Genomic DNA, 24,833 nt, shown 5'->3' on the forward strand with positions numbered 1-24,833 from the left:
TACTGATGATGGGAGATGACCCCAACCACCCATCCTTCTATCTACCCATCCACCCATCCTTCCATCCACCCATCCATCCATCTACCCATCCACCCATCCATCCACCCATCTATCCATTAGTCCATCCATCCACCCCCCATCCATCCATCCATCCACCTGTCTATCCATCCATCTACTCACCCATCCTTCTGTCCATCCCTCCAACCATCCACCTATCCATTCACGCATCCACCCAACAACCCCTCCATCTACCCATCCTTCCATCCACCCATCCAGCCACCCATCTATCCATTAATCCATCCATCCACCCCCACATCTATCCATCCACCCATCCATTCACTTATCCACCCACCCATCCTGCTATCCACCTATCTATCCATCCATCCACTCACCCGTCCTTCCATCCCACCCCTCCATCCATCCACCTATCCATTCACGCATCCACCCAACCACCCCTCCATCCACCAAGCCATCCATCCACAGCTTCTTTTTACTTTGTAGCCAGCTGTACCCCCATGTGTGGCTGTGTGTCTCTGCATGTTAGGCTGTTAATTTGCTTTCCTGATGCTAACGTCCTCTGAAAAATTCCCTTGTCTCCCCCCACTTCCTTCAAAAGTGCTGACTCAGTCAGACCCGAAGTTGGTGGAGTGCTTTTTAAACCCTCCGCTATTTTCCTAGGAGAGGCAGGGAAAACCGCAGACACACAGAGGGCATTGTGGCTCTAGGCTGCATGTATTTTTCTTCTCTGCCCGTGGTTTCTCCATCCTCAGAAGCTGCAAGGGTTAAGTAAACTCCGAGGCTGGGGATGACTTCAGGGCCCTGGAATTTGGATAAAGCCAGGGTTCTCAGAGCCAGCAGTGGGTTCTCTGGGTGTGAAAAAGCCCTCCCAGTGACCCAGCTTGATTTGGGGTTCCGGTTGCCCTGCTGCAGAATCTATTAGAGCCCCAGCCACGGGATCGTCCCGGCCCAGCCGCAAGCAGGCCTGGCCTCCTAGAATGCTGCAGGATTCCAGAGCTGCTCGTCAGTGGGCCATGGGAATGGATGGAGTGGGGCTCTGTCTCCAGCCTGGCATGAGGTGGCACCCTAGTGGCTGCTCGGTGCCTTGAAACTGTGCTGTCTTCCTGCTGCACTCCCACACGAGCGGCAGCCTCGGTGTGCCCCAAGTGACATTTAAAAGCCACCCAAAGGCCAAGCCCTCCCAGGGGCCCTCATGAGGGTGAACTTTGGGGTGCCTGCCTACAGGTGTCCGGGGCTGAATAAAAGCAATTCGCTTCATTCCTTCTTACCAGAGGAGCGTGGTCAAAGAAAGAGTCAGCTCAGTTAAAATGCACATCAATAAAACTGGAGGTCTCTCAGTCCTTTTGCCAGGTGGACCCCCAGGCCTGCAGTGTTCTCCCTTCCCCCCTCCATCTCCCCAGATCCCTCGCTTCCTCACATGCCTCCTCCTACAGGAAGCTTCTGGTTCTCCCAAGTTGTTAGTGCAACAATTTTCCTACCTGCCCCCCCAAAATTACTTTGCATTCTATAAAATCTATTTTGCATGATCTTATCTGTACATACGTGCCCCTCTACAGTGCACCTAAAGAAATGTCATCCTATACCTTCCTGCCAAATATGGTTCGAGATTTAAAGCTGAATCAGTCAGTCAGTCAACAAGCATTGATTGATTAGGCCCTTACTACCAGGCATTGTGGGAAGTGCAGGAGAAGCCAAGAAAAAGCAAAATCAACCCCTGCCCTCCAGGAGCTTACATTCTTATGGGGGAGACAGCTTGAACATGCAGGAAATAAGATAGGGCAAATGAAAGGGACCTCCAAGGTCATCCACTCTGGCTTTCTATTTTTAAAAAGAGGAAACCGAGCTTCTGGTTTGCCTAAGCTCACACGGGGCTTTGGTGAAGGGCAGAGGGGAGGCACTGGGGCCTCTGACTCCAAATCCAGAGCCTCTTTTAACATGCCCCAGGATTTCTTTTCTAATTCAGGTTCCTTCCCACTGATTCAATTTAAGTGGATTCCACAAACACATACCTAGTATGTGCAGAGGGAAATATCACTGAGACCCTTTCTTTAAGGAGCTTTCATGTAGTGGGAGGGGCCATGATTCCCAGTATCATTTTAGAGCCAGAAAAGATTTTAAGGAACCTCAACTCCAACTCTCTCCTTTTATAGATGGTGACCCAAAGAAAGGGAAATGACTTTCCCAAGGTCACACAGGAAACCAAGATTCTAACCTCCCTTGTTCAGCAATCTTTTCATTCCAACATGTCACAAGCTTAGATTTGTAGGACATGTCCTAGACTTTTTTTAAACATATATATTTATATCTCTATACATACATACATGTATACATATAAATATATGTATGTGTAAGTATGAGGTAAACATACAGATCTACCTATATGTATATAGAAATACATATTATATATAGAAGAAATATGTATCATATGTGTGTGTGTGTGTGTGTGTGTGTGTATGGATATAAATCCAGCCTAAACTTTTTATTTTCTTTGAATGAGAGGTCCATTGGTTTTTTCCTCTCTTTAGTAATGAGAAGACTGCCATGCAGAAATTACCATTTTAAAAAATTGTCCCCATTGCTTAGCCAGCACGGATGTTTGAAATGGACCCTGTGGGCTTCAGCATGAGAGAAAGAGGGGAGAAAAGATTATAATAAAAAATAGATCGCAGGCATAGACCGAAGAGTTTCTGTGACCTTGCTTTTTGTCTGCTGTTCCACAATTCGATGGCAGTCCACTCCAGCCATGCTCTCGATCAATATTCTATTAAAGCTACACAAAAAAAGGTCTCCATAAACTTTGCGGTTAGCCGTGTTTATAAATGGAACTCAGCATAATGAGATGGTCAATAGCAGACTGTACTAGTCATTGCAGAATGAGCATAGCCCATTTTCTAGCAGGAGGTTTTCGGTTCAAGCCCGTCTAACGGGAGGGGACAGACAACATGGAGGAGACAAAGCAGAGGCAGACCTTGACAATCAAGTGGCCTTCTGGGCAGCTCAAAAATCTCCAATTGGGATTGTTCCCCACCTCGCCACAGTCTCTACAGAACAGAATCACCAAAGTTTATCTGCTCGACATAATTTTCCTCCCCCTTGTCTAATTCTTTTTACCTCAAATCCATTGTGACATTGGGAAAGATATTTTCATAGTTTTAATCAACTCTCAAAGGAAAATAAAGATGGAATCATACAGACTGCCATATTCTCAGGAAGAAAAATATATCACTTCGACTGGCCTAATTTAGTGGGTTTCCTGTGCTATAATTCAATCAGTTTCCAAAATAAATATTAAAATCGAATTAGTGCAGAAGGATATTTTTGGTTAATTTTTCTCTTATTTTTCTTTACATTTTTGGGGATGAGTATTTGAGCAGTAACATTGACAAGGGCAGGAATGGGCTGGCAGAAATCAAGATTTCCATCAACTGCTATTTATCCCCAAAGCGCAAGTCACAGGTCCGAGGCTCACTCTGCCTTTGGCTTTTCTCATCCTCACGCCCTCCGAGGAGGGACTGAAATGTGTCCCTGGCATGTTTGTGTGTGTGTATGTGCGCACGTGTATAGGGGCACGTAGACCACCCTGGGAGATGAAATCGGAGCTCATGCCAAAGGGGTCCCTTCACTTACCATTACCATCCATCAAAGGGAGCTGTCAACGGAGGGCCCATTCTCTTCCATTAAGCACTTTGCCCCTCCCTGCTTCCCAGGGAGAGCCATTGGCCAGGTGGCCCCATGACTGGGGCCTGCTCCAAGGTCAACTGTCAGGCCCTTTGCTCATTTCAGTTGCCGACTCTGCAGAATTCAGCAGTTATTGAACATCTCCATGGTCTGGATTTAAAGCTGGGATGGCCAGGACACCCCCCACCCCACCCCCGCCCCAGCACATTCATATTCTTAAAGACTTGTGAGAGGGGGTTCAGCTCATCTCTTCTTCACGTGGACATCCAGCCAGGGCACTGCTACCATCCGTAGGTCATTCACGCGCTTGGAAGGGCTTTCATAATAATCACAGCAATGATGCAGGCACAGCCATGGCGCAGGGGAGTGAATGCTATACTCCTCATTGGAAGGTTCTTAAAAGATGAAAGAGTAGATGTGGCCCCTTCCCTTCCCCCTCCCCAAGTAAGAAGGACATAAAGAACTTTTCAGAATGTGCTCTGGCATAGTCTGACACAGTGATCCAGCACCGAACTGGAGTCAGAAATCCAAACCGATTTGTCCAGCACTTATGCCCCTACAATGTGCCAGGCTCTCACAAAAACCAACAGTGCCCATCCCTGAAGAACTCTATGAAGAAGTCTATTACTGGGATTCAGCATCCACAAAAATAAATCTACATTAGTTGGGGGGGGGGGCGGGGATCAAGAAATGCTTCATGGAGGAGGGGCTACCTGAGCTGAACTTTGAAAACAGCTAAGGATTCCAAGACAGAAGCAAGGGATGGAATGCCCGAGCACCGAGGTGGGAATAGTATGATGAAGTCAAGGAAAAGCAAGTCAACGTTTTAGCTGGAACCCTGAATCTGAGATGGGTAGTGATGTCAAGTAAGCCTGGAAGGGTAGCCCACAGCCTTAATTCACAGGCTCTAATAATAGACAGGAGGAAGAGCTTGTATCTTATCCGAGGAGCAACAGGGAGCCAGTGAAGATTCTTGAGCGTCAGAGTCCCCTTATCAAACCTGTGCTATTGTAGTTGCACTTTGGCAGCCGCGTGGAGGCAAAGGGACAGGCTTGAGGCAGGGAGGCCAATGCAGGGGTATGGACAGTAATCCAGGTAAAAGGTGATAAGGACCTGAACTAGGGTGGTGGCGGTGGGTGAGTGGAGACGTGTGGGAGAGATGCTATCAAAGTCAACTTGGCATCTGATTGGACACTGATGGCTAATGTTGAGCATGTTCCCAATGCATTCTGGGTTGGGGGCTCACACTGTGGAGTGCATTCTCTGGTTTATAGAGCATACAAATTAAGAGAGAGAAAACACGGGGCAGCTAGGTGGTACAGTGGATAGATCACTGGCCCTGAAGTCAGGAGGACCTGAGTTCAAATCCGACCTCAGACCAAACACTTGACACTTATTAGCTGTGTGACCCTGGGCAAGTCACTTAACCCCAAATGCCTAAAAAGTTTGAGGGGAAAAAAAAAGGAGAGAGAAAACAGCCACTGGATCAGGGCTTCTTAACCTGAGGTCCAGGAACTGTTATTTTAGAATTTTGATTGTTGTATTTCTGTGTAATTGATTTCATTTTAAGCCTGTGGATTTTACTTTACACATTTAAAAACACGATTCTGACCAGGGATTCATAAAGCATCACCAGAATTGCCAAAGGGGTCCATCGTTTTAAAAAAGGTTAAAAACTCCTGAAATCATAACATGAAGGCCAGCTGTACTAGGTTGACCCAATCTCTGGAGATGAAGGCTAGCTATACTAGCCTAACCCAATCCCTGGACCTTGAAGGCTAACCGTAACAGATTAACCCAACCCCTGGATAATGAACACGAGCCAGATCAAGCTAACACAGTCTCTGGATGCATACTGGGTCCAGAATCGAATGGGGACCACTCTCGGCTTCAGCTCCAGGCTATAAAGAGATCACGCCAGAAAATGCATGGCGATATGAACTTGTAAGGGCTGGAGGCACACTACCTGTCTGTGGATTGTGTAAGATGTATGGGACTGTGGGCCCAGTGTGGACCTCTGACATGATTATTTAGCATTTAAGTAGAGAAGTTGGGGAAGAGAGGTTGGGGACAGACAGAGAGATGGCCAGATGGTCTTTCTCCAGGTTACCACAGCATCCCTTTGGGGCCTCATTTAGGGCTCCAGGATGTTGCGAAGCAATTAGCCCTCCATTGTTGCAGGCTGGAAGTCAAAAGCTAAGCTGCCCAAAGCTTTGGTTTTGGTGAGCCTGCATTATTCAGTCAGTCAGTCAGTTAACAGGCAGCCAGCCAGTCATTAAGGGTCTGCCTGCACCCATGAAGTACCAGTGATCTAAATTTAAACCTATATGGCTCTTCCCCTTAATGAGCTTATGTTCTATTGGAGGAAATGAAGGTCTGAAATATTCATTGTAGAAACAGGGCGAATCCAGCATCAGAGGACCTACAACCACACTCTACCTATGTGAGCTTGGGCAAATTCTGCAAGTCTCCCTGGGCCTCCATTTCCCCATTTGTGCAAATGAGGAATTTTACAAACAGGAAACAGAGGCACAAGGAGATTCATTTGCCCAAAGTACACAGGCAGTTAGTATGTTTTTTCCTCTCTGCTCAGAACCAGATAAATGTTGTTTTCCTTCTTCTGGGCAGTGTGGTCCAGTGGGAAGAGCATTATGTTTCGAGTCAGAGGACCTGGGCTTAAATAAGAGATCTGCCACTTGTGTGACCTTGAGCATGTCTCTCCTCTAGGCCTCAGTTTCCTCATTTGTAAAATGTAGGGGGTTAAACCAGATGGCCTCTGAGGCTCCTTCCAGACCCTCATCTATGATCCTATTATCCTGTAATCTGTGGGATCTTGGGCAATGCCTTTACCTCTCTGGGCCTCAGTTTCCTCATTTGTAAAATGAAGACTAGATAGCCTCTCCTTGTAGATCTGTGGTCCTGAGATCTCTTATTGTTGTGCCCTCCGGGCCCATCCAGCTCTGGTGATTGAAGCAGTATCACAGAGGGGGTTAATCACCTAGCCACAAAGCATTCCGTGAATCTGAGAAGAGCTGGGAAGTTCATTGTCTCTCCCAGGGAAGTCCCTGTTTCCTTCTGCTGCCTTTCTCTGTGTGTTCCTGTTTGGAGAAGATTGGTTGGGGTTGGGGGGATGCTCAGAGGTTCAGGCTAGCAGAGCAGAACAGGGCAGGGGAGGCAGGGAGAATCCAGAATGGTTCTGGAGCGCCCACAGATACCTGCAGGATTGATTTCCATTCAGGGCTGGCTGACTGCAGCGTGGTCATTTCTGCAATCCAGAGCTGCTCGCACTGCGGCATCCTCGGATCTGTAAGAAGTCTGAGTTATGGTGGTCCCCGGCCCCAGGACCTCATCCCCAGATTACTCACCCAGCCTTCTTCTTTCATGCAAATTCATCAGTTTTACAGCATTGTGGAAGGGCTGTCAGGAAAGTCAGAAGAAAGCACAAATTGATAAAATGAGTTAATTTGACTATGCTGATGCCCCCCTCCCTCCAAGCCCTCTCTTAGAGGCCATGCTCAGGAAGTAGATTACGGGAAAAGGGAAGGAACAAAGGAGTTGGGTTTTCTTGTCCTAAATTACCTCCTGACTTAATTTTCTTTTTCAAATCATTCCTGATTTGTTCAAGTTTTAATAGCCTTGAGTATCTTGCTGCTGGCCTCATAGGTAAAACGATAAATGGGAATTTGGGCAGCTCTTCGGAGCAGCGACATGAACTTGCTTGTGAAATCTTGGCTACAAAACAGTCATAAGCTATGCTTGGCCTGTGCCACTGGCTTTTTATTTTTTGTTTTTGTTTTCCCTGTCTGTCCAGTCTCTCAGTGTGAATTCTTACAGGCTTATTATACCAAAAGGCAGCCAGGGGGTGCCACAGTGCACAGAGTGATGGACTTGGAGTCAAGAAGACCTGAGTTCAAATGTGACCTCAGACACTGACCAGCTGTGTGACCTTGGACTAGTCACTTAACTTCTGTTTGTCTCAGTTTCCTCAAATGAGGATAAGGGCAGCACCCACCCCTGAGAGTTGTGAGGATCAAATGAAATAATGATTATAAAGTGCCTAGCACAGTCCTGCTATATAGCAGGTGCTTAATAATTACTTATTATTATTGTTATTGTTATTATTATTATTGTCAGTCAGTGTCATTAGATCCTATAAACTCCCTTTCTCCCCACCACCATCCCTTGGAGAAAACTCTTCTTTGATCACCATCCTCTCCCCTCCAGTTGTCTGACAGATTTTCAAGTAAAGGCAACATGCAGTGGGTCCTAGAATTAGGGAAACAGACAGACTCAAATTCTGCCTCTAACTTGTATCAGTGTAAACATGGGCAAATCGCTTTCTTAGCTGAGCCTCGTTTACCCTTTGGGAGAATGAGGTGATAAAACTTGGACTAATTATTCCCAACTCTTCTGGAAATAGTGAGAAGCTTTGTAAGCTGTAAAGGAGTATAGAACTGTGGATTGGTGAAGTTGCGATAATTAACCACAGTTAATTAAGCCAGTTAGTTCACTGCTTTAGTGTTAGGACACACAGAGGGAGTAGGTTCAGCGCTGAGATGTGGCCCTGGGGGCTGAAGCTACCAAAGCCACTGTTCTTTCTTTCATGATTCAATCCAGCCTGTGGTTATTGAGCTTCAGCTGTGGGCTCAGCCCTCTTCCAGGCGCTTTGGTGGGAAACAAGAGAGGTCCCTGCCCTCAGGTGGGACAGGCAGCAAAATGTGGAAGCACACTAGTCCTGGAGGCAGGAACCCTCACTCTGAATCCAGGCACTATTTACAGCCCCCAGGCAGTGGGCAAGTTCTCACCATCTCTAAAATGGAGATAATTTATAATTCATAGTACATATTATACAATTATAATAAATAATATTAATGTTATAATTATAATATAGCCCACTCCACAGACTTATAGATATAGAGCTCTTCATTTTACAGCTTAGGATGCTGAGATCCAGATTTGTTGTGAGGAAAGCATTTTGGGAACCTCAAAGTGCCATAGAAAAGATGATCACTTCTTAATCTCTGTAATACCAATTGGATTCCTTATATTCCTGGTACTTATCCATCTTAATTATGCTTTTGTCTGAGCCACTGATTTCATCCATGTAGGAGACTTCTAGTGTGGAAGCTCCCTCCAGCAATAAGTGTCGATACGTCTTCTATAATTCGGGCACAGAGAGAGACTAAGTGATTTTTATAACAATCCTTCCAGGGACGGAGATAGTGCAAAGATGCTTATTCCCATTTTCCACAAAGGTAAACTGAGACCTAGAGAGAGAGGAAATGAGTGGATGTGGAACCCCAGTAAGAGACCCTCACCCTGGTTATGACAGAATAAGTATTATTGTCCCCTTTTCTAGATGAGGAAACAGACACAGAAAGGAGAAAAGACTTAGCCAGAGTCCCTCTCGATTTCAAAGCAGTAATCCTGTTCTGGGATGTAAAGAGCCATGTTTTTCTGGTTTGTTTCCCAAGATGAAATCCTAAAGAAAATTGGATTGGGTAACCCTGCTACTGCGGATGAGTAGCAAGGTCTGGATTGGAACCCAAACCCGTCCCATCGTGCCTTTCATAACAAAATAGGTCATTTCATTTACTTTTCTATAGTATGATAATGAGCATCCCGGTCCAGGTGAAAGAGTGTCTGATGTTGGGCTCAGACCACCGGGCCCTGATTCCTTCTGCATTGTTGACGGAACAAAGCCCAGACTCTCCAGCCCAGGCCCTTGGGCCTCTCGGGAACTCACATGCTTTGTGTTCCAGCCAACGTGGCGGGCCAGCTTGCCGCGGTCTGAATCCTCCATTCCAGAGCCTGCCTCATACCCTTCCTTTGCACAGGCTGCCCTGTGCCTGGGGCACTCATTTACTTAGAACCTTAGCTTCCTTCAGGAATCAACTACAGGGACCCTTTCCTGGTCATAGCTCCCTCTTGTCCTCAACAGAACTTTCTTGATTTGTTTAAATGTTGCCCCCAACAGAATGTAACACTCACAAATATTATCTAATTTGATCTTTACAACAACTGTGGGAGATAGGTGCATTTATTATCCCCATTTTGCAGATGAGGAAATGGAAGCAAACAGGGGTTAAGCGACTTGCTCAGGGTCACACAGCTAGTAAGTCTCAAAGGTCGGATTTGAACTCAGGTCAGTCTCAGAGGTCAGATTTGAACGCAGGTTTTCCTGACTTCAGGCCCAGTACTCTACCCAGTAGGCAACACAGCCCATCCCATAGGCTGAGAAGTATTTTGAACAGTTGAGATGCAGAATTAAAACCAGCTATGAGAAGGTGTGTTTTTAGCTCTACTTCTATGGAGTTTTGTTTTTTCTAACCTCTTTAAATTCAGGCCCACCATATTCATACGTGTAATTTCCCCCTGCACGTGGTCCCATCTTCCCTGACATTTTAAGGAGACACTTGAAACTTGGATGTTATCTGTGAGCTTATCAAGGAAAATATTTTTCCTACACAATCCATGCCCCCCCCCACTTTACCTGTTTTTCCCACCTCCCTCCACTTTGCAAAGCTGACAAAGTCAACACAAGGTTTTCCAAAGCATTTTTGGTCCTCCCAACAGAGACAAAGGGTCAAAGTAAAGGCACATCTGGCAGCTAGCCACTGGCAAGAGTGGGGTGGGGGGAAGGGTAGGAAGGGGTCATGGTTCTCAGTCCCATCAGAACTCTTTCCTCCATTTCCCTCCCACTGATATTCTTCCTTATCTTGGTCATACTCCTAATTCCCCTGGAGCAGAAATGTTAAAGAGTGCTTTGAAAACCACTGAGAGCTGTATAGATGTGAATTAGTGCAATTAACTATTATTAAGGGGGCCAGGAAGACTCATCTTCATGAGTTCAAATCCAGCCTCACTCGCTGTGTGACCCTGGGCAAGTCACTTAACCCTGTGTGCCTCAGTTTCCTCATCTGTAAAATGAGGTGGAGAAGAAAGTAGCAAACCGCTTTAGAGTCTTTGCCAAGAAAACCCTAAATGGGGTCACAGAGAGTCAGATATGACTAAGAAAACAACTGAACAACAACATTATTATAAAGTTGCCTCCCCTCGTCCCTCAAAAAAACAAACAAACGTGGACACATCTCTAGTGGGACACATGAGCTATGAACCTGAGTGAAGCAGAGGCCTGGTCCATCTTCCTCTAGAGCCAAAGATGTCTAACTAAGTCTGTCCATGAATTTGAAAAGGTAGAAAATTTTAACTGTCTTGCATCTAGGTTGCAATCAACTCTATCTTGGGCACTGATGAATGTTCTCACTCTTCTTTAAATGGGAGTTAAGAAGCATGAAGATTATTGCTAAAGATTTTCAGGGTTGCCAGTTATTTGGGACCCAAATGGGGACCCAAATGCTTGAATAATCCTCCCCACAAAAATGTATTTAAGACTGAATATATATGTATACACACACACACATACACACACACACACACACACACACATATATATATATATATGAATACAGTATATAAGCATACTATGTGTATAGGTAATATACACATAGATAGTAGATATATGTGTATATACATAATTTTGTTGTGCAGTAATTTTTTCAGTTGTATCCATCTCTTTGTGGCCCCATTTGGGGTTTTCTTGGCAAAGTTACTGGAGTGGTTTGCCATTTCCTTCTCCAGCTCATTTTACAAATGAGGAAACTGAGGCAAGCAGGTTAAAGTGACTTGCCCGGTGTCACACAGCTAGTAAGACTCTGAGGCTGGAATTGGACTCATGAAGATGAGTCTTCCTGACTCCTCACTGGCACTCTGTCCACAGTGCCACTTAGCTGCCCTCATACATACACATGTACGTATATTTTACACATACATGCACATCGATAAGTGACTGTGTACACACATGTATGCAGTACATGTTTGTGTGTGTATTGACATGTACGTGCATATGTATATACAAACCCCCTTCTTCCTCTCAGGAATTTTTGTCTAGAGCACGACCCTCGCTCCAATGTTCCGTTAACTCTCTGACTCCTGCTAACTTCTTGCTTTTATATAAGACTTGGTGCCATAACAAAGCCCCTCTGCTACTTAGAATAGACTTACTGTCTGCGTTATTTAATAAACTTCCTGTCTGGTATTATTTCAATTCATCCAGTGGACTTTTCATGATTAGTCATTTGATTAATTGATTGAGAAATCTACTTATGATATATCAAGGCTGCAATGAGACAGGGTGTTCTTGATCCCACCTTTATATAACAAAAAGTAATTTAGTTTATTTCAGTGTAAACAGGGTCTTGATTTATGAATTTGTTTAGTAATAATAATAATAATAAAAATAAAAGCAGTAATCTGTAGCGCTTTCAGGTTTGCAAAACACTTTATAAATATTATCTCATTTGATCATCACAATAAACCTGGGAGGTGCTGAGAAGGAAGCAAGCATTTATTAAGCTCCTGCTGTATGCCAGGCACTGAGCTAGACACTTGCCAAAAATGATCTCATTTTGTTCTAGCAACAACATTGTAAGATAGAGGCTATTATCATCCCCATTTTACAGTTAAGGAAGCTGAGCCAAACAGAGCTTAAATGGTTTGTCCAGGGTCCACACACACTAGTGAGTGTCTGAGGATACATTCGAACTCAGGTCTTCCCGACTCTAAGTCTAGTGCTGTACCCATTGAACCACCCAATTGCCTCCATTATCTTCTCTACCATAAATGTTAGTTTCTCTTAGAGCTTTTTACCCAGGAACATCATCCTTGGTGCAATGGAAAGAATGCTAATCTTGGAGTTACCTAGGTAACCAGACTCTGCTGCTTAATTGGGCTTGGGAGTCATGGGGCCTTCTCTGGACCTCAGTTTCCTCATCTGTAAAATGGGAATGATAATTATAGTACCTATCTCCCAGGCTTTTGGTGAGAATAAATGAAATACCATCTGAAAAACTCTTTACAAACCTTAAATGTTGTGTTATGTAAATGTTAGCTACTCATCATAATTACTTGTTGGTGCAAGGATGTTGGTGGAGGGAATGAGCCATCCCTACTGGGGCAATCAGGGAAGATGTCATGAGGAGATAATGCCCAAGGGAAGTTTCACCTTGAAGGAAGATAAGGATTTCAAACCCGGGGGAAAAGGAAAGCTTCCAGGCTTGAGAGATTTGTTGTGCAAATAGATGAAGACCATAAATAGTGTTGAGTTTAAAAAGAGATTCAAGGAGAAGATATCTGGATTTCCTGCCAAGTGTGAGATTCCGTGGTACTTCCTGAGAACAGATGAGTGGAAGGGCCAAGGGTTGCATGCTGTGTTTTCCAGCCAGACTGACCTACCTGCTGCTCCTGGTATCGATCACTTTTCATCTCCTCCCCCCATGCCTTTGCACAGGGCTGTCCCCGATGCCTGGAGTGCCCTCCCACCTTACTGTTTTGCCTGGAAACCCTTAGCTCTCTTAAGGGCTTAGCTCAGGTACCACTTCCTACAAAAGACCTTTGCTGTTTCCCCAGTGATCATTGCCCCCTCCTTGCGAAAACAAACACAGGCAGAACAAAACAGCCCTTTATATTGTTTACATAGATTTTGTATTCACTTTTCTCAGCCTGTCTCACATTTTTACTCAAGTGTTCTATTTGCCCTCGTTGGCAGGCCCTCCCCTCCTACTTGCTTCACACGTATGTGTTGACATGTGTACGTAGAGACCCCTTGAGGGCAGGAACAATTCTGTTTTTGTCTTTGTAAGTGCAGATTATGCTGGAATGTTGGAGGAGGTGTTTAATAGATGCTTGTGGAATTGCATTGAGTTCAGAACTTTATAAGTAGCTGGGTAACAATATGGGGGAAAAGAAGGGTGGAAGCCAAATTTGAGGACTAATATGTATTTTAAACACACTCAGGACCTGATGAACTAATGTATAGAGAAAGAGACATAGTACAAGTAAAACAGATAAGGACACAACATACATCAATATTTAACTGCTTCTTCCCCATTCCACGGTTTATGTCTTTATTCGCAATTTTTTCTCCATCTTCTAGATTAAAAGGCTGTATGTAACTTTCACATCCTTCTACTTTCTCAGGAGGAAGGGCAACTGTGGAACCAAAAGGGGTTAGGTTTGTTCCAGGAGTGTGGAAGACCCAAGGTAGCTGTGGTTTTCTGAAAGGCATCCCAGGAATGCTAGGAACAGTAGTGGGAATTCAAAAGTCCATGAGAAAAAAAAGATGGCATCCTCAAGAAGGGTCTCTTTAGCATCCTGCCAAGGCTCCATCCTTCCAAGCCCATAACTGATTGTTTCAGTTATGCTATAGGGGAGCCCGTGCTAAATTAGGCTGTCTCTATTGATGTTTCTTCCCAGGACTTAATGGATTTTTCCTTTGATTTTCTAGCGCCGATAGCTGCAGGAACTGGCCCCAATTTCTCTCTCTCCGATTTGGAAAGTTCTTCCTACTACAGCATGAGCCCAGGAGCAATGAGGAGGTCTTTACCCAGTACATCCTCGACCAGGTACTTGGACTGGGGGGCTGTGTATCATAGCTGTTGCTTGTGATGTTGGGCCAGGCTTCTGATTTCATCGGCATCGAGGACTCCCAGTGTGGAAGCTCCCTCCCCTGACACTGCTCAGCCAGTCATCTGCATGTTCCAGTCTGAGGGCCTTGTTCAAAGTCATGCACCCAGTAAGTGTCAGAGGCTGGGCCCGCATCCAGTTCCGTCTGACTCTATGGCTGGTCCTCTGTCCTCTCCCCCATGCCACCTTTCATCATCATCATCACAGCATCATTTTTATTATTGCATTGTTTCCACTTGCATGTGAGCTACTTCCTGTTGTGAAGAGTATAGGAGGCATTGTTTCATGTTTAAATAGCTTGATTTTACACCTACTGCAGCGGTTCTGTGACCTCACTGTTGTGGGCAGTCCCTCCGACAGTGCAGATCACAACCCATCCATGCCTGCCCATTCTGTGCCCCTCTTGTTCAGGAGCCATCTTTGTTTTAATCCAGTGTCTCTATAGTGCCTACTGTGTGCTCAGGACTGTGCCAAGCACTGAGGGTGGGGGAACTCAAAAGAAGTGGGAGCCATTATCCCCCACCCCAAAAAGGAGAGAGCCACAGTAATCACTGACATCTTCCTGTATAGTGCTTTGAGGTTTGGTGAATGCTTGACAGACACTATCTCATTCAAGCCTGACAACAGCCCTGTGAGGTAGGTGCTATGAAAATCATTATCCCCATTTGACAGATGAGGAAGCAGAGGAATAGAGAGCCAAAAACCCTGCCCAGAGGTACCCAAATAATATCAGAGGCGAGTGCTGAGAAAGCACGTTAATAAGTGCAAATCCCGGGCTCCAGGATACAAATGCCCCAGGAGCTTGTGGGGGAGGGGAGAACTCATTTGGACCTGGGCTATTCAAGGAAGGGGTCATGAAAGAGGAGAGGCTCCATCTGGGCCCAGAGAGGAGAGAGCACGGAAGAGGCTTCCCACAAGAACAGTTTGAAAAAGAGCAAGAAAATGGAAATGAGCACAGAATCGTTAAATAGGATTGTATTGGAAATTGAGGAGAATAGTTGAGCAGCAAGAGGTCAAATGGTGAGTCACAGCATCCAAGGCCTTAATTAAAGAAGTAATGCTAATCAGTATATTAGTGAGGGTCACCAGCACACAATTAAACTTAAGTGTTTTGCAAAGAAAGATGGCCTTTATCTTGGACCTCCTAGAATGCCTCATCACCATGGCATGGAAGGAGCCCAGAATGTTCAGGGGATTCATCTGTTCTGACTGGTTCTACAAAGCCGAAAGGCTTCCAGGATAAACCCAATGGTATACTGCTATTGTCTGTCTTTGCTAGACCAGTCTGTATTCAGACAAGGTTCATCACCAGATAAACTTCTGGGTGAGACATTTCTTCAGCCGTGGTCATCCAGTAAAAGGAAAGACAGTAGGCAGAAGGCAGAATGGATAACCAAACCCAACCCAGAAGTCTGCTGTATACAAGAAACATTGAAAAAGCAGACACAAACACAGAGACTCAAAACAAGAGGCCAGAACAAAAATCGCGCATCAGGTAAATCTGAAAAAGCAAGAGTTCCAATCATGCTGTCAAACAAAGCAAAATCAAAATTTTACAATGTCAGTAGAGATGAGGAAGCTTTATATGTTTAAAGGAGGATAGGCAGTGAACCAATCTTATTACTAAATGTGTACTCATCAAATGTCATAACATCTAAATTCATAAAGGAAAAGTTAACTGAATTGCAAAAAAATATATGGATGTTAACAGAATAATAGTAAGAGCTTTGATGTTTCTTCCTTAGATCTGGACACATGTATTAGATAAACAAAAGGGAAAATATAGAACTAAATTAACTGCTGGAGAATTCGCTGTCTTTTGAAGAGTAACATTAAGTAATATACATACTTCTCAACAGTACGCAATACTTTTATAAAAATAGATCATGTGTGAAAGGCATGAATTATAAATAAATATAAAAAATGAAATATTAAAGTGTCTTATAAAAACCGCAATGCGATAAAAGTAGCAATTCATACAGAGAACACAAATAAAATATTTTAGTCCCATGTGGAAACTTGACAAAAATATTTTGAATAACGAATGGGGTAAAGAATAAAGCACAGAGACAATTAATAACTCTGTGATAAGACAAAAAATAATAGAATTTCTGGAACGCATGTAAAACAATCTTGAGAGGAAAAATTATAGCCCTTACAACATACATTAACAAAATAGAAAATAGGGAACTAATGAACTGGATATGCAATTAAAACATTAAAAACCAACAAATAAACCTAAGTCCCACACAGAAGAAATCTTGAAAACTAGAGGAGAAATAAAGAAATTGAAAACAAAAAAGACATAGAACTGATAAACAACACTAAAAGCTGGGGGAGTTTCTAAAGATTAATAAGGTCAATAAGCCTTTAGCCAACCTGAGTAAAAAGAAGATGGAGTAAAATCAGATTTTAAAATTTTTTATATGAACATGGTAAAATATACACAGCAAAGAAACTATCAGAACCTACTATACATAGTTATACACAAGGAAAAAGGAATTTTTTAAAAATAAAAGATCATCTACAAAAATATCGAAATAAGCAGACTAACAGATAGAGAACTTCATCCAAATACAAAAACAGAAATTGAACCAGATATATAGGAATCACAAAATGGGGGGTAGAAATGGTCCTGATCCAGACAGATTTACAGGAGAATTCTATCAAACTTTTAAAGAACAAGAAATATCAATACTACGCAAATTATTCTCAAATATGGAAAAAGTAAATGTGCTAATAAACTCAATTTGTGATGCCTAAACCAGGGAAGGATAAAGCAAAAAAAGAGAAGGAGAGAGAGAGACAGACAGAGAGAGAGAGAGAGAATTCAAAGACCCTCAACCAAGTTGTGGGGTTTGTACCAGTTTGCATTGGTGTGGGAAGGACCAGGATGGATAAAATCAGACTTCTTAGGAGTGTTGAGGTCAGTGTGTTGCCTCTAGATAGTCTGCATCAGATGCAAAGAAACGAGGTAGAACAAACAAATGAAAGATCTGGGATTTAATCCTCATGGAAATGGGGAAATTCTAGAATAAGAACCCCTTCCATCCCTTGGCTGTGAGTCATTCATAGATCTAAAGTGGAAGGGACCTTCGAGGCCATCTAGTCTAATCTGTTAAATTTGCAGATGAGGAAACTGAAGTAGCTTGCTAATGGTCACACAAGTTATAAGCGTCAGAGGTGGAATTTGAACCCAGTTCCTCTGATTACATAAAAGTAGATCGTTTTTGCACAAACAAAACCAATGCAGCTAAAATTAAAAAGGAAACAGTGGGAGAGGGGGATTTTTGCAGGAAAATAAATCAAAATCTTTGATATCATCTCATTCCGAGATATATTGATTGTCTGAAGCACAGAGAGGTTAAATTCCTAGCCCTAGGTCAAATAGCCAGTCAGCTCAGGGAAAGGGCTTGAACACAGGTCTTCCTGATCCAAGCCAGGCACTCTATCCACTCTAGGCAACTCTATCTCAAGAATAAACCAACGATAATATTATTTTCCAAATAAACTGGAACATTGGCTGTGACAACGTGTGGAGGAGGTGACCACACGGAAAGAAATTTGACATCCGCTTATTTCACTTCAACAATCATTTATTTAATATATGCTTTTTTGGCACTGGGGATACAAAAACGGAAGGGCCAAAGGTCTCTGCCTTTAAACGGGTTTTCCTATAAAACTGTATATGGTTATATTTCTGTAAACCCTAAAAAATCAGGGCAGAGGTTTCCTCCTTCCAAGATGAGGCTCTAAAGTTTTAAATTCTCAACAACCTGGTTCGGGGGAATAGCGACTCACAGGACTGTTTCCGTACCCGAGGTGAATCCTGTTCCTTACCTTGTCTTTTGCATATTTTTTGCCATTCACGAGCCCATGTTTTTTTTTTTTTATTTTGCCTAATCACCTCTGGGGCCAATGTCCGAAGTGAAATTGACAGCCAAGCGTCCCCTCCGTTCTGCTGCCCTTGTAGATTTCCATCTTACTGGAGAAGGGAAGAGGGAAGGTTGAGCGTGATGACACCTGCCTCCCCAGCTGATGCCTCGCATTCTCAGCTATTGAAAATGCCAGTTATCCAGAACAAACAAACTGCCCGAAAGCACAGGTCAAATTCAATGTTTCGGGGACGGGGGGCTGGGGGTGGGTCTGTTGTATTTTTGTTGTCCCCTATCGCAATAACGAGATGGTGAATGTGTTCATTTGGCCGTAAGCTTGAGGACGGTGAGCGCTCTCTGACGGGAGGGAAGCTCGGCAGACGTGAGTTTGTTAGATGCACACAAGTCGTCAGCTGGAAGCGATCACGCTCTTTGTTTTTCATATGTGTTTGGCATATGTGGCGCTCACATCCAAGGACGAGGCCCCATCTCTGCCCTGTTGTCTTCTGTTTTGGCTTAAGGAGCAGAAAGGCAGGTTATTAATGTCACTTAGAGGCCCGATCACTGTCCTTGTGTTCTGCAAATAGCTAACCCTGATAAGGAGCTAATTATAACCAGCCTCCTTAGTTAATAACTCAGTAATATGTTTGTTCTTCTCTCATTAGCCTCTTCTAGCTGGGCTCCAAAAAAAAAAAAGTCTTTACATAAAGTCAGCAGCATTATCAGTGCCCAGAATAGCTGAGTTTTGTGGAGAAAGGGTCACCCATCAGTCACTTAATTCATGCCTCTGATGCTGTTGTCCAGACTGCTGTGGAACAGAGGGAAATGATGAAATACAGCCCTTGCCCTGTAGTTGACTATAAGCTTTTTGAGGACAGGAACTGAAACATTTTTCACCCTTGTCTCCCCTGCCCCAAACAAAAGTCCTTTCACAGAGTAATACAGAAGAGAGGTAGTGTGGAAAGTGTGTGGAATTTGTACCCAGAGGACCTGGGTTCAAATCTTGCCTCTCTCTGTGTGGCCTTGCTCAAGTCACTTGTATTCTCCAGGCCTCAGTTTCCTCAGCTGTAAATGAAGGGCATTGGACTGGATGGCCTCTCTCATGACCTCAAAACCTTTGATTCCATAACCCTTTGAATGTTGGACTTGAAGTCAGGAAGATTTGGGTTCCAATCCCCTGCCAGATATGCGAGGCTGGACAAATCGCTGGAGTTCCCTCAGATTCCATTTCCTCATCTGTGAAATGGAAAGAACTATTCCTTTAGCCTGCTTCACAAGGTTGTGAGGACGCTCCAAGGAGATAATGTCTGGAAAGCTCTTTGCAGACCCTGAAAGTGCTATTTAGATGTCAGTAGCATCAAGAGCAATAGTTGGGGAACCTTTGGATTTAATTGCCATCATATTTTACAGTGTATTGGAGAGAAAAAGCACTCTCCTGACCTAGGTCCACATCAACAAACATTCATTTGGGACCTACTATGTGCCAGGCACTATGATATGTACTGGGGATGCAAAGATAAAAATGAAAATATTTACTTTCAAATAACTCACATTATATTGCGGGAAGTGCCATGTACTCATATAAGTAAACACAACACTCATTGAACCCTTACTGTGTGCCAGGCTCCATGCTAAGCCCTGGAAATGTAAGAAAGGGAAAAACTGCCCCTGCCACCAAGGTGCTCAAGGTGTAATGGGAAAGATGACATCAAGCAACCATGTACAAATTATACAAGATAAATTGGGCATATCTCAGAGGGAAGGTGCTAATGTTCAAGGGAATTGGGAAAGGCTTCCCGCAGAAGGTGGGGCTTGAGATGAAATAGCATCCTAGGCACAGATAGTCAGTGATAATACAGTCAGGAGTGTCATGGGATGAAGGACAACAAGGCCAACGTCACTGGATCTTAGACCAGTAAGATTAGAAAAGGCATCCTGTAGGGCATGGCCCTTGATCTGAACTTTGAGGCAAATGGAAAATTCCAAGAGGCAGCAATGAGGAAGGAGTGTATCCCAGGCACAGCCTAGGCAAATGCTCAGAGGTGGTAAATGGAATATGGGGCATTTTGGCTGAAAGGCAGAGCTCCTGAAGGAGAGTTATGTGAAACCAGTCTGGAAAGACAGACTGGAACCTAATTGTAAAGGAAATTAAATGTCACCAGGCCTATCCTTGAACTGTTCCAGTGGGGCCAAGCCTTCCAAAGCTCATGTTTCCCTGACATTGTCTTCAAGGCCCCATGGTTACCTTCAGCCTGAGGTCTTTGATGTTATGCTTTGTATGATATACCATGGAACCATTTCTCTAGAGATAGCAACTCTACTCTATGCCATTATTTTAATGGGTATTTTAATCATTAGGGTTTTGGGTAGGGCCTGCAACAGGGTGTGTGCCATATTGCCTGTCCTTTAAAATGCAGGAAAAAGCCAGTCACAATCAGCATTGGTCCTGATTAAGTGTTGGCCGAGTTAATTTTACTTGGGACATTTGTGACTTAGGTAAAACCTATCTTTGCCTCTCTCCCACATCCCCTTGTCAGAATCTTTGGCCTTTCCATGGCATACTAACCAACCCCTTGCCCTAATTTATGAAACATCCATGTTTCTCTATCAATACTGTGAATCACTGAGATTTAATATGGTCTAAGAATCCTCTGATTAAGTCTTCTCTCAATGATACTTCCCAACATGGAAATATCCCTAACCTTCCCTTCCCCTTCAAACTTCATGTGGGAAGGAAAGGAAAGGAAATGAGCAATGATTAAGTGCCTACCGTGTACCAGGCACTATACTAAGGCCTTTTACAAATATGCCTTAGGGCTTGGTTTGAACAGTTCTCTGATTGACATGTCATGTAATATTGTGTATTATTGATGATGTCATCTTATCTCCCCACTAATCTGTTCATTTCAAGAGGGCAGGGGCCCATGTTTATCTAAACTTTGTATTTCTTCCATTGCCTCTGCATACAACGGGCATTTAATAAATATCTTATTTCCTTCGTATCTCTTATGCCTCATCATATAGCGTCCGTGAAGGCAGGGACTTTCATTTGTGTCTCTATATTTCTGTCATTCTAGAACAGCGTCTTCCAAATACTAGGCATTTAATAAATACTTATTGGCTGTTGATTGATTGATTGATCTCATTTATAGAAACTTCTTAGTCTGAATTTAGAGCCCACAAGAATCTGGTTCCAATCTAACTTTCCCAGCAGATTTCACATTCTTCTCTGTCATGCTTTCTCCATTTCAGCCACACCAGCCCGCTTGCTCTACCCCCTTCATGCACTCTATATAGTCTAGCCAAAATAGCATTTTTGCTGTTCTTCACACGTGACACTCCAATCTCCCACCTCCATGCTTTTGCATGTACTGTCCCTGAGTCACTTCTCACCACTAGTTAGAAACCGTAGCTTTCTTCAGGGCTCCAGAGAGCTGCCTGTTTTCAGTTCTCTTTCCACCCAAAGTTACTTTATATTTATTTATCTGAGTACTTGCTGTCAGCACCCCCTTCCCCCAATATAAACTTCTTTAGGGCAGGGATTGTTTTCTCCTATCCCCCTCCTCTTTTCTTAGAATGGTATGTAATCGGTACTTAATAAATGCATACTGAATGCCTGTCTTTTCTCCCCTAATGGGAAGCTTCATGAGTTTCAGGACCCTCTCCCACCTCCTTTTATTAGTATTGCCCTAATAGCCTTCTTTGACTAGTGGAGGATTGTGTCAATATATTACTCTTAATGCCCCCTGCATGAGGCTTTGCCCGTAGTAGATATTTTGAAAATGTTTGATGAATGACTGAATGAGCGGATCAGGAATTATTTCCTCCCATCTCTCCTTTTTAAGCCGGGAATGAGGTTTTCAATGGGGAGAGATGATTGCTTTGCATTCTGAAATGTCTCACTTCACTCTTCTAGCTCGACAAAGCGCCTCAAATCTGTGGAGGATGAAATGGACAGTCCTGGTGAAGAGCCCTTTTATACAAGCCAAGGACGTTCCCCAGGCAGTGGCAGCCAGTCAAGCGGATGGCATGAAGTAGAGCCAGGTAAAGGTGGCCAGAAGCTGGCACTGCAGCCTTGAGTTTGGGCTGTGCTTGGGAGGGAGACCTGAGGGAGAGTATCATGGTAGGAAAATGGCACTGTGGTCACTTCCTATTCCTGTGGCACTCATTATCCATCTGGGGTTCTGTTGGGGAAAGCCAAGGCAGGATGCTTGGAGAGCAAACCTTCCCTTTAAAAACATGGCAACCCAGTTGTGGGACACCACAGCTCAGCTTAAGTCCTAGAGCCCAACAGAGTTAATGGCGTGGCATTCAAGGCTTACCTGTCTTCACTGCCCAGTGTCCTGCTGTTCTGCTTACTAGCTCCTTAAGGTGTAACCAATGTGGTTTCTTGATGGTCTCGATGGCCTGATTTTCCATCAGGAGTTGGAAGGAAGAATGAGCCCTTTGGACTGGAAGGCGTAGCTTGGATTCTTGGAAAATAGGACTCCTCCTGCCCCTTTTTTAACCATTTCTTGAACATTATGGTCTTCCAAATCTTTGGCTTAATTATTGGTGAAATTGTGGTTTTCTGTGTGTCTTGGTCTGAACCCATGGGTTTATCATAGTTTGGAATTCTCAGAGAGGAAACTCCCTCAGCCAGTGCTAACTGACCATTGCTCTGCAGCTTTTAGGGGTGGAGTCACCTGGGGTGCTGAAGTGTAAGTGACTTGCTCAAGAATGCACACCTGGTACATAGCAAGGTGGGATTTGAACCCGTCTCCCTAATATTAAAGCCAGCTCTTTCTTGACTATGCTAGGATGCCTGCTATACAAATATCTTCCACCGCACTGTAATTTAATTCAGTTCAATTCCTCAAGCATTTATTAAGTGCTTATAATGTATCTGGCTCTACTCTACATACTGAGGATGTAAAGACAAAGACGAGAGATGGTACTTGCCCTCAAGGAGCTTACATGCTTCTATTGTAAAGAATTCAATAGTGGTCCCAGCAAAAGGCTGAATCTGTTTTTCGAGGGCCAGCCTATGTATGGAGAGGCTCATCGCTGGGAGGATGGCTACTTGGCAGTGAACTCTGTAACCAGGGTAGTGAATAAAACAAAGAACCAAACCAGATCATTCCCCATCCTAGGTGCCCCGCTTTTGCTTCTGCAGTCATGGTGACAGCAAGGTGGTCCAAACTTTTTGTGCCATCTATGAATTTTAACTTAGCAGACAGTTGGCCAAATGAGAGAACTTGTCTGATATCTAGCCTTCTTCCCTTCTATGCATTTTATGGCATTTGCAAAAGTGATTAACCATAGCTGAGGGCATGGGGTCTTGATTCACCTCTGCTCTCCAGCTCTACCCACTTCACCAAGGTCATACATTTGACCAGACCAGTCCGTAGTGGATGCCCACCATGCAGGTCAGCACTGGGCCACAGGTCTCTAGCTGAAACCAACTTAGCCTTATCTGAAAGAAGCAATGATCTATGAGCTTGGAAATATGAGTAGAACTTGCAGAAAGGCATTAGCACTTTCCTCCTTCAAACTACCAATGACATTGACTCTGTCTTCTCTATGACCTTTGCTAAGTGCTAATGAAAATTTTATAGGCTACTGAAAAACTGTCATAGGCCAAAAGATGACTTTGGATCTCTTTGGCAAGGCTGACAGGCAATTGTATCCATTCTTTCCTTCAGTGAAATAAAGATATGGATTTGCCCTTTCACAAGTGCATGCATACTTCTTGTTAAAGGTGATAAATACATCTACATTGTCATAATTGTGATAACCAGGCAGCTCAGAGGGGCTCAGTGGAAACAGTGCTTCACTTGGAGTCAGAAAGACCTGGGTTCAAATCTAGCATGTCTCCTCATCTGTCTGTGCCTCAGTTTCCTCATCTGTAAAATGGGGATAATTATAGCACCTATCTCCCAGGGTTGTTGTGACAATCAAAAGAAATAACTTGTGTGAAGTTCTTTGTAGACCCTAAGCCACTACTTAAATACTAGCAATTGTGATTACTATTAGCTGTTATTATTTGTGGTGATGATGGTGATGATGGTGATGAACCTTCTTTGGTGCTGACCAACTAATCAGTCATTTAGCTTTGATTAAGTTCCTGACATGTCCTGGGCAGCTAGGTGGTACAGTGGATAGAGTGCCAGGCTTGGGGCCAAGGAGATCTGACTTCAGATCCGGCCTTAGACACTCCCCAGCTTAGTGTGGCCCCATGTTCCAGGAGAGATGCCCAAAGGGTAAACCCTCCCTGTAAGGAGGAGGTGGGACTCAAGCGTTCTCGGAGGTCCTTTCCAGGTCTGGATCTATGGTCCTACAATCTGATGGGCCCGGCCCCTACCCTTCCAATCTCATCTTTTCATTTTAATTTCAGTTATGGAAATCAGGATTGGGGGAGGAGGAGGAGAAATTTCCATTTGACCATATTCTGAATGGAAAGTCATAATTGAAACCATGCCTGAGGGGCCTTTAAAACCTAACCCAAGGATGTCACGCATGGTAATGGTGAATTTGGTGTCATTAACTTCCGCCAGCTCTTTGAGATGGTTGATTTCGGCTGCCAGATGGTCCGGCCTGGGCAGTTTCCATCAGGCCATATCCCCTCTTTGGCACTAGGAACACCTTTCTGTTGTTCCCACAATTCTCTGAATCTGTTCCCGGGAGGACAGTTAATTGAGCAGGAGGCTTTTAGCAGTTCGCTCACATAAATTACCTCTAGAAATAGTCTTAGGAGGG

At 44.0% G+C, this 24,833-nt stretch overlaps 1 protein-coding gene across 4 annotated transcripts in view; it reads left to right on the top strand.

Annotated features, from left to right (window-relative positions):
- The window catches only part of NFIA (nuclear factor I A), a 471,982-nt gene that overhangs the window by 328,119 nt on the left and 119,030 nt on the right, over positions 1 to 24,833 (top strand). For all 4 annotated transcript variants that reach the window (XM_020993052.2, XM_020993050.2, XM_020993053.2 and 1 more), the window contains exons 5-6: positions 14,042 to 14,159; positions 22,012 to 22,139. In XM_020993052.2, coding sequence (XP_020848711.1) covers positions 14,042 to 14,159; positions 22,012 to 22,139 — 246 coding nt within the window. The remainder of the gene's footprint in view (positions 1 to 14,041; positions 14,160 to 22,011; positions 22,140 to 24,833) is intronic.

The sequence above is a fragment of the Phascolarctos cinereus genome, unplaced genomic scaffold (genome assembly GCF_003287225.1).
Source record: "Phascolarctos cinereus isolate Bilbo 61053 unplaced genomic scaffold, phaCin_HiC Scaffold_5;HRSCAF=322, whole genome shotgun sequence".
NCBI classification, from domain to species: domain Eukaryota; kingdom Metazoa; phylum Chordata; class Mammalia; order Diprotodontia; family Phascolarctidae; genus Phascolarctos; species Phascolarctos cinereus.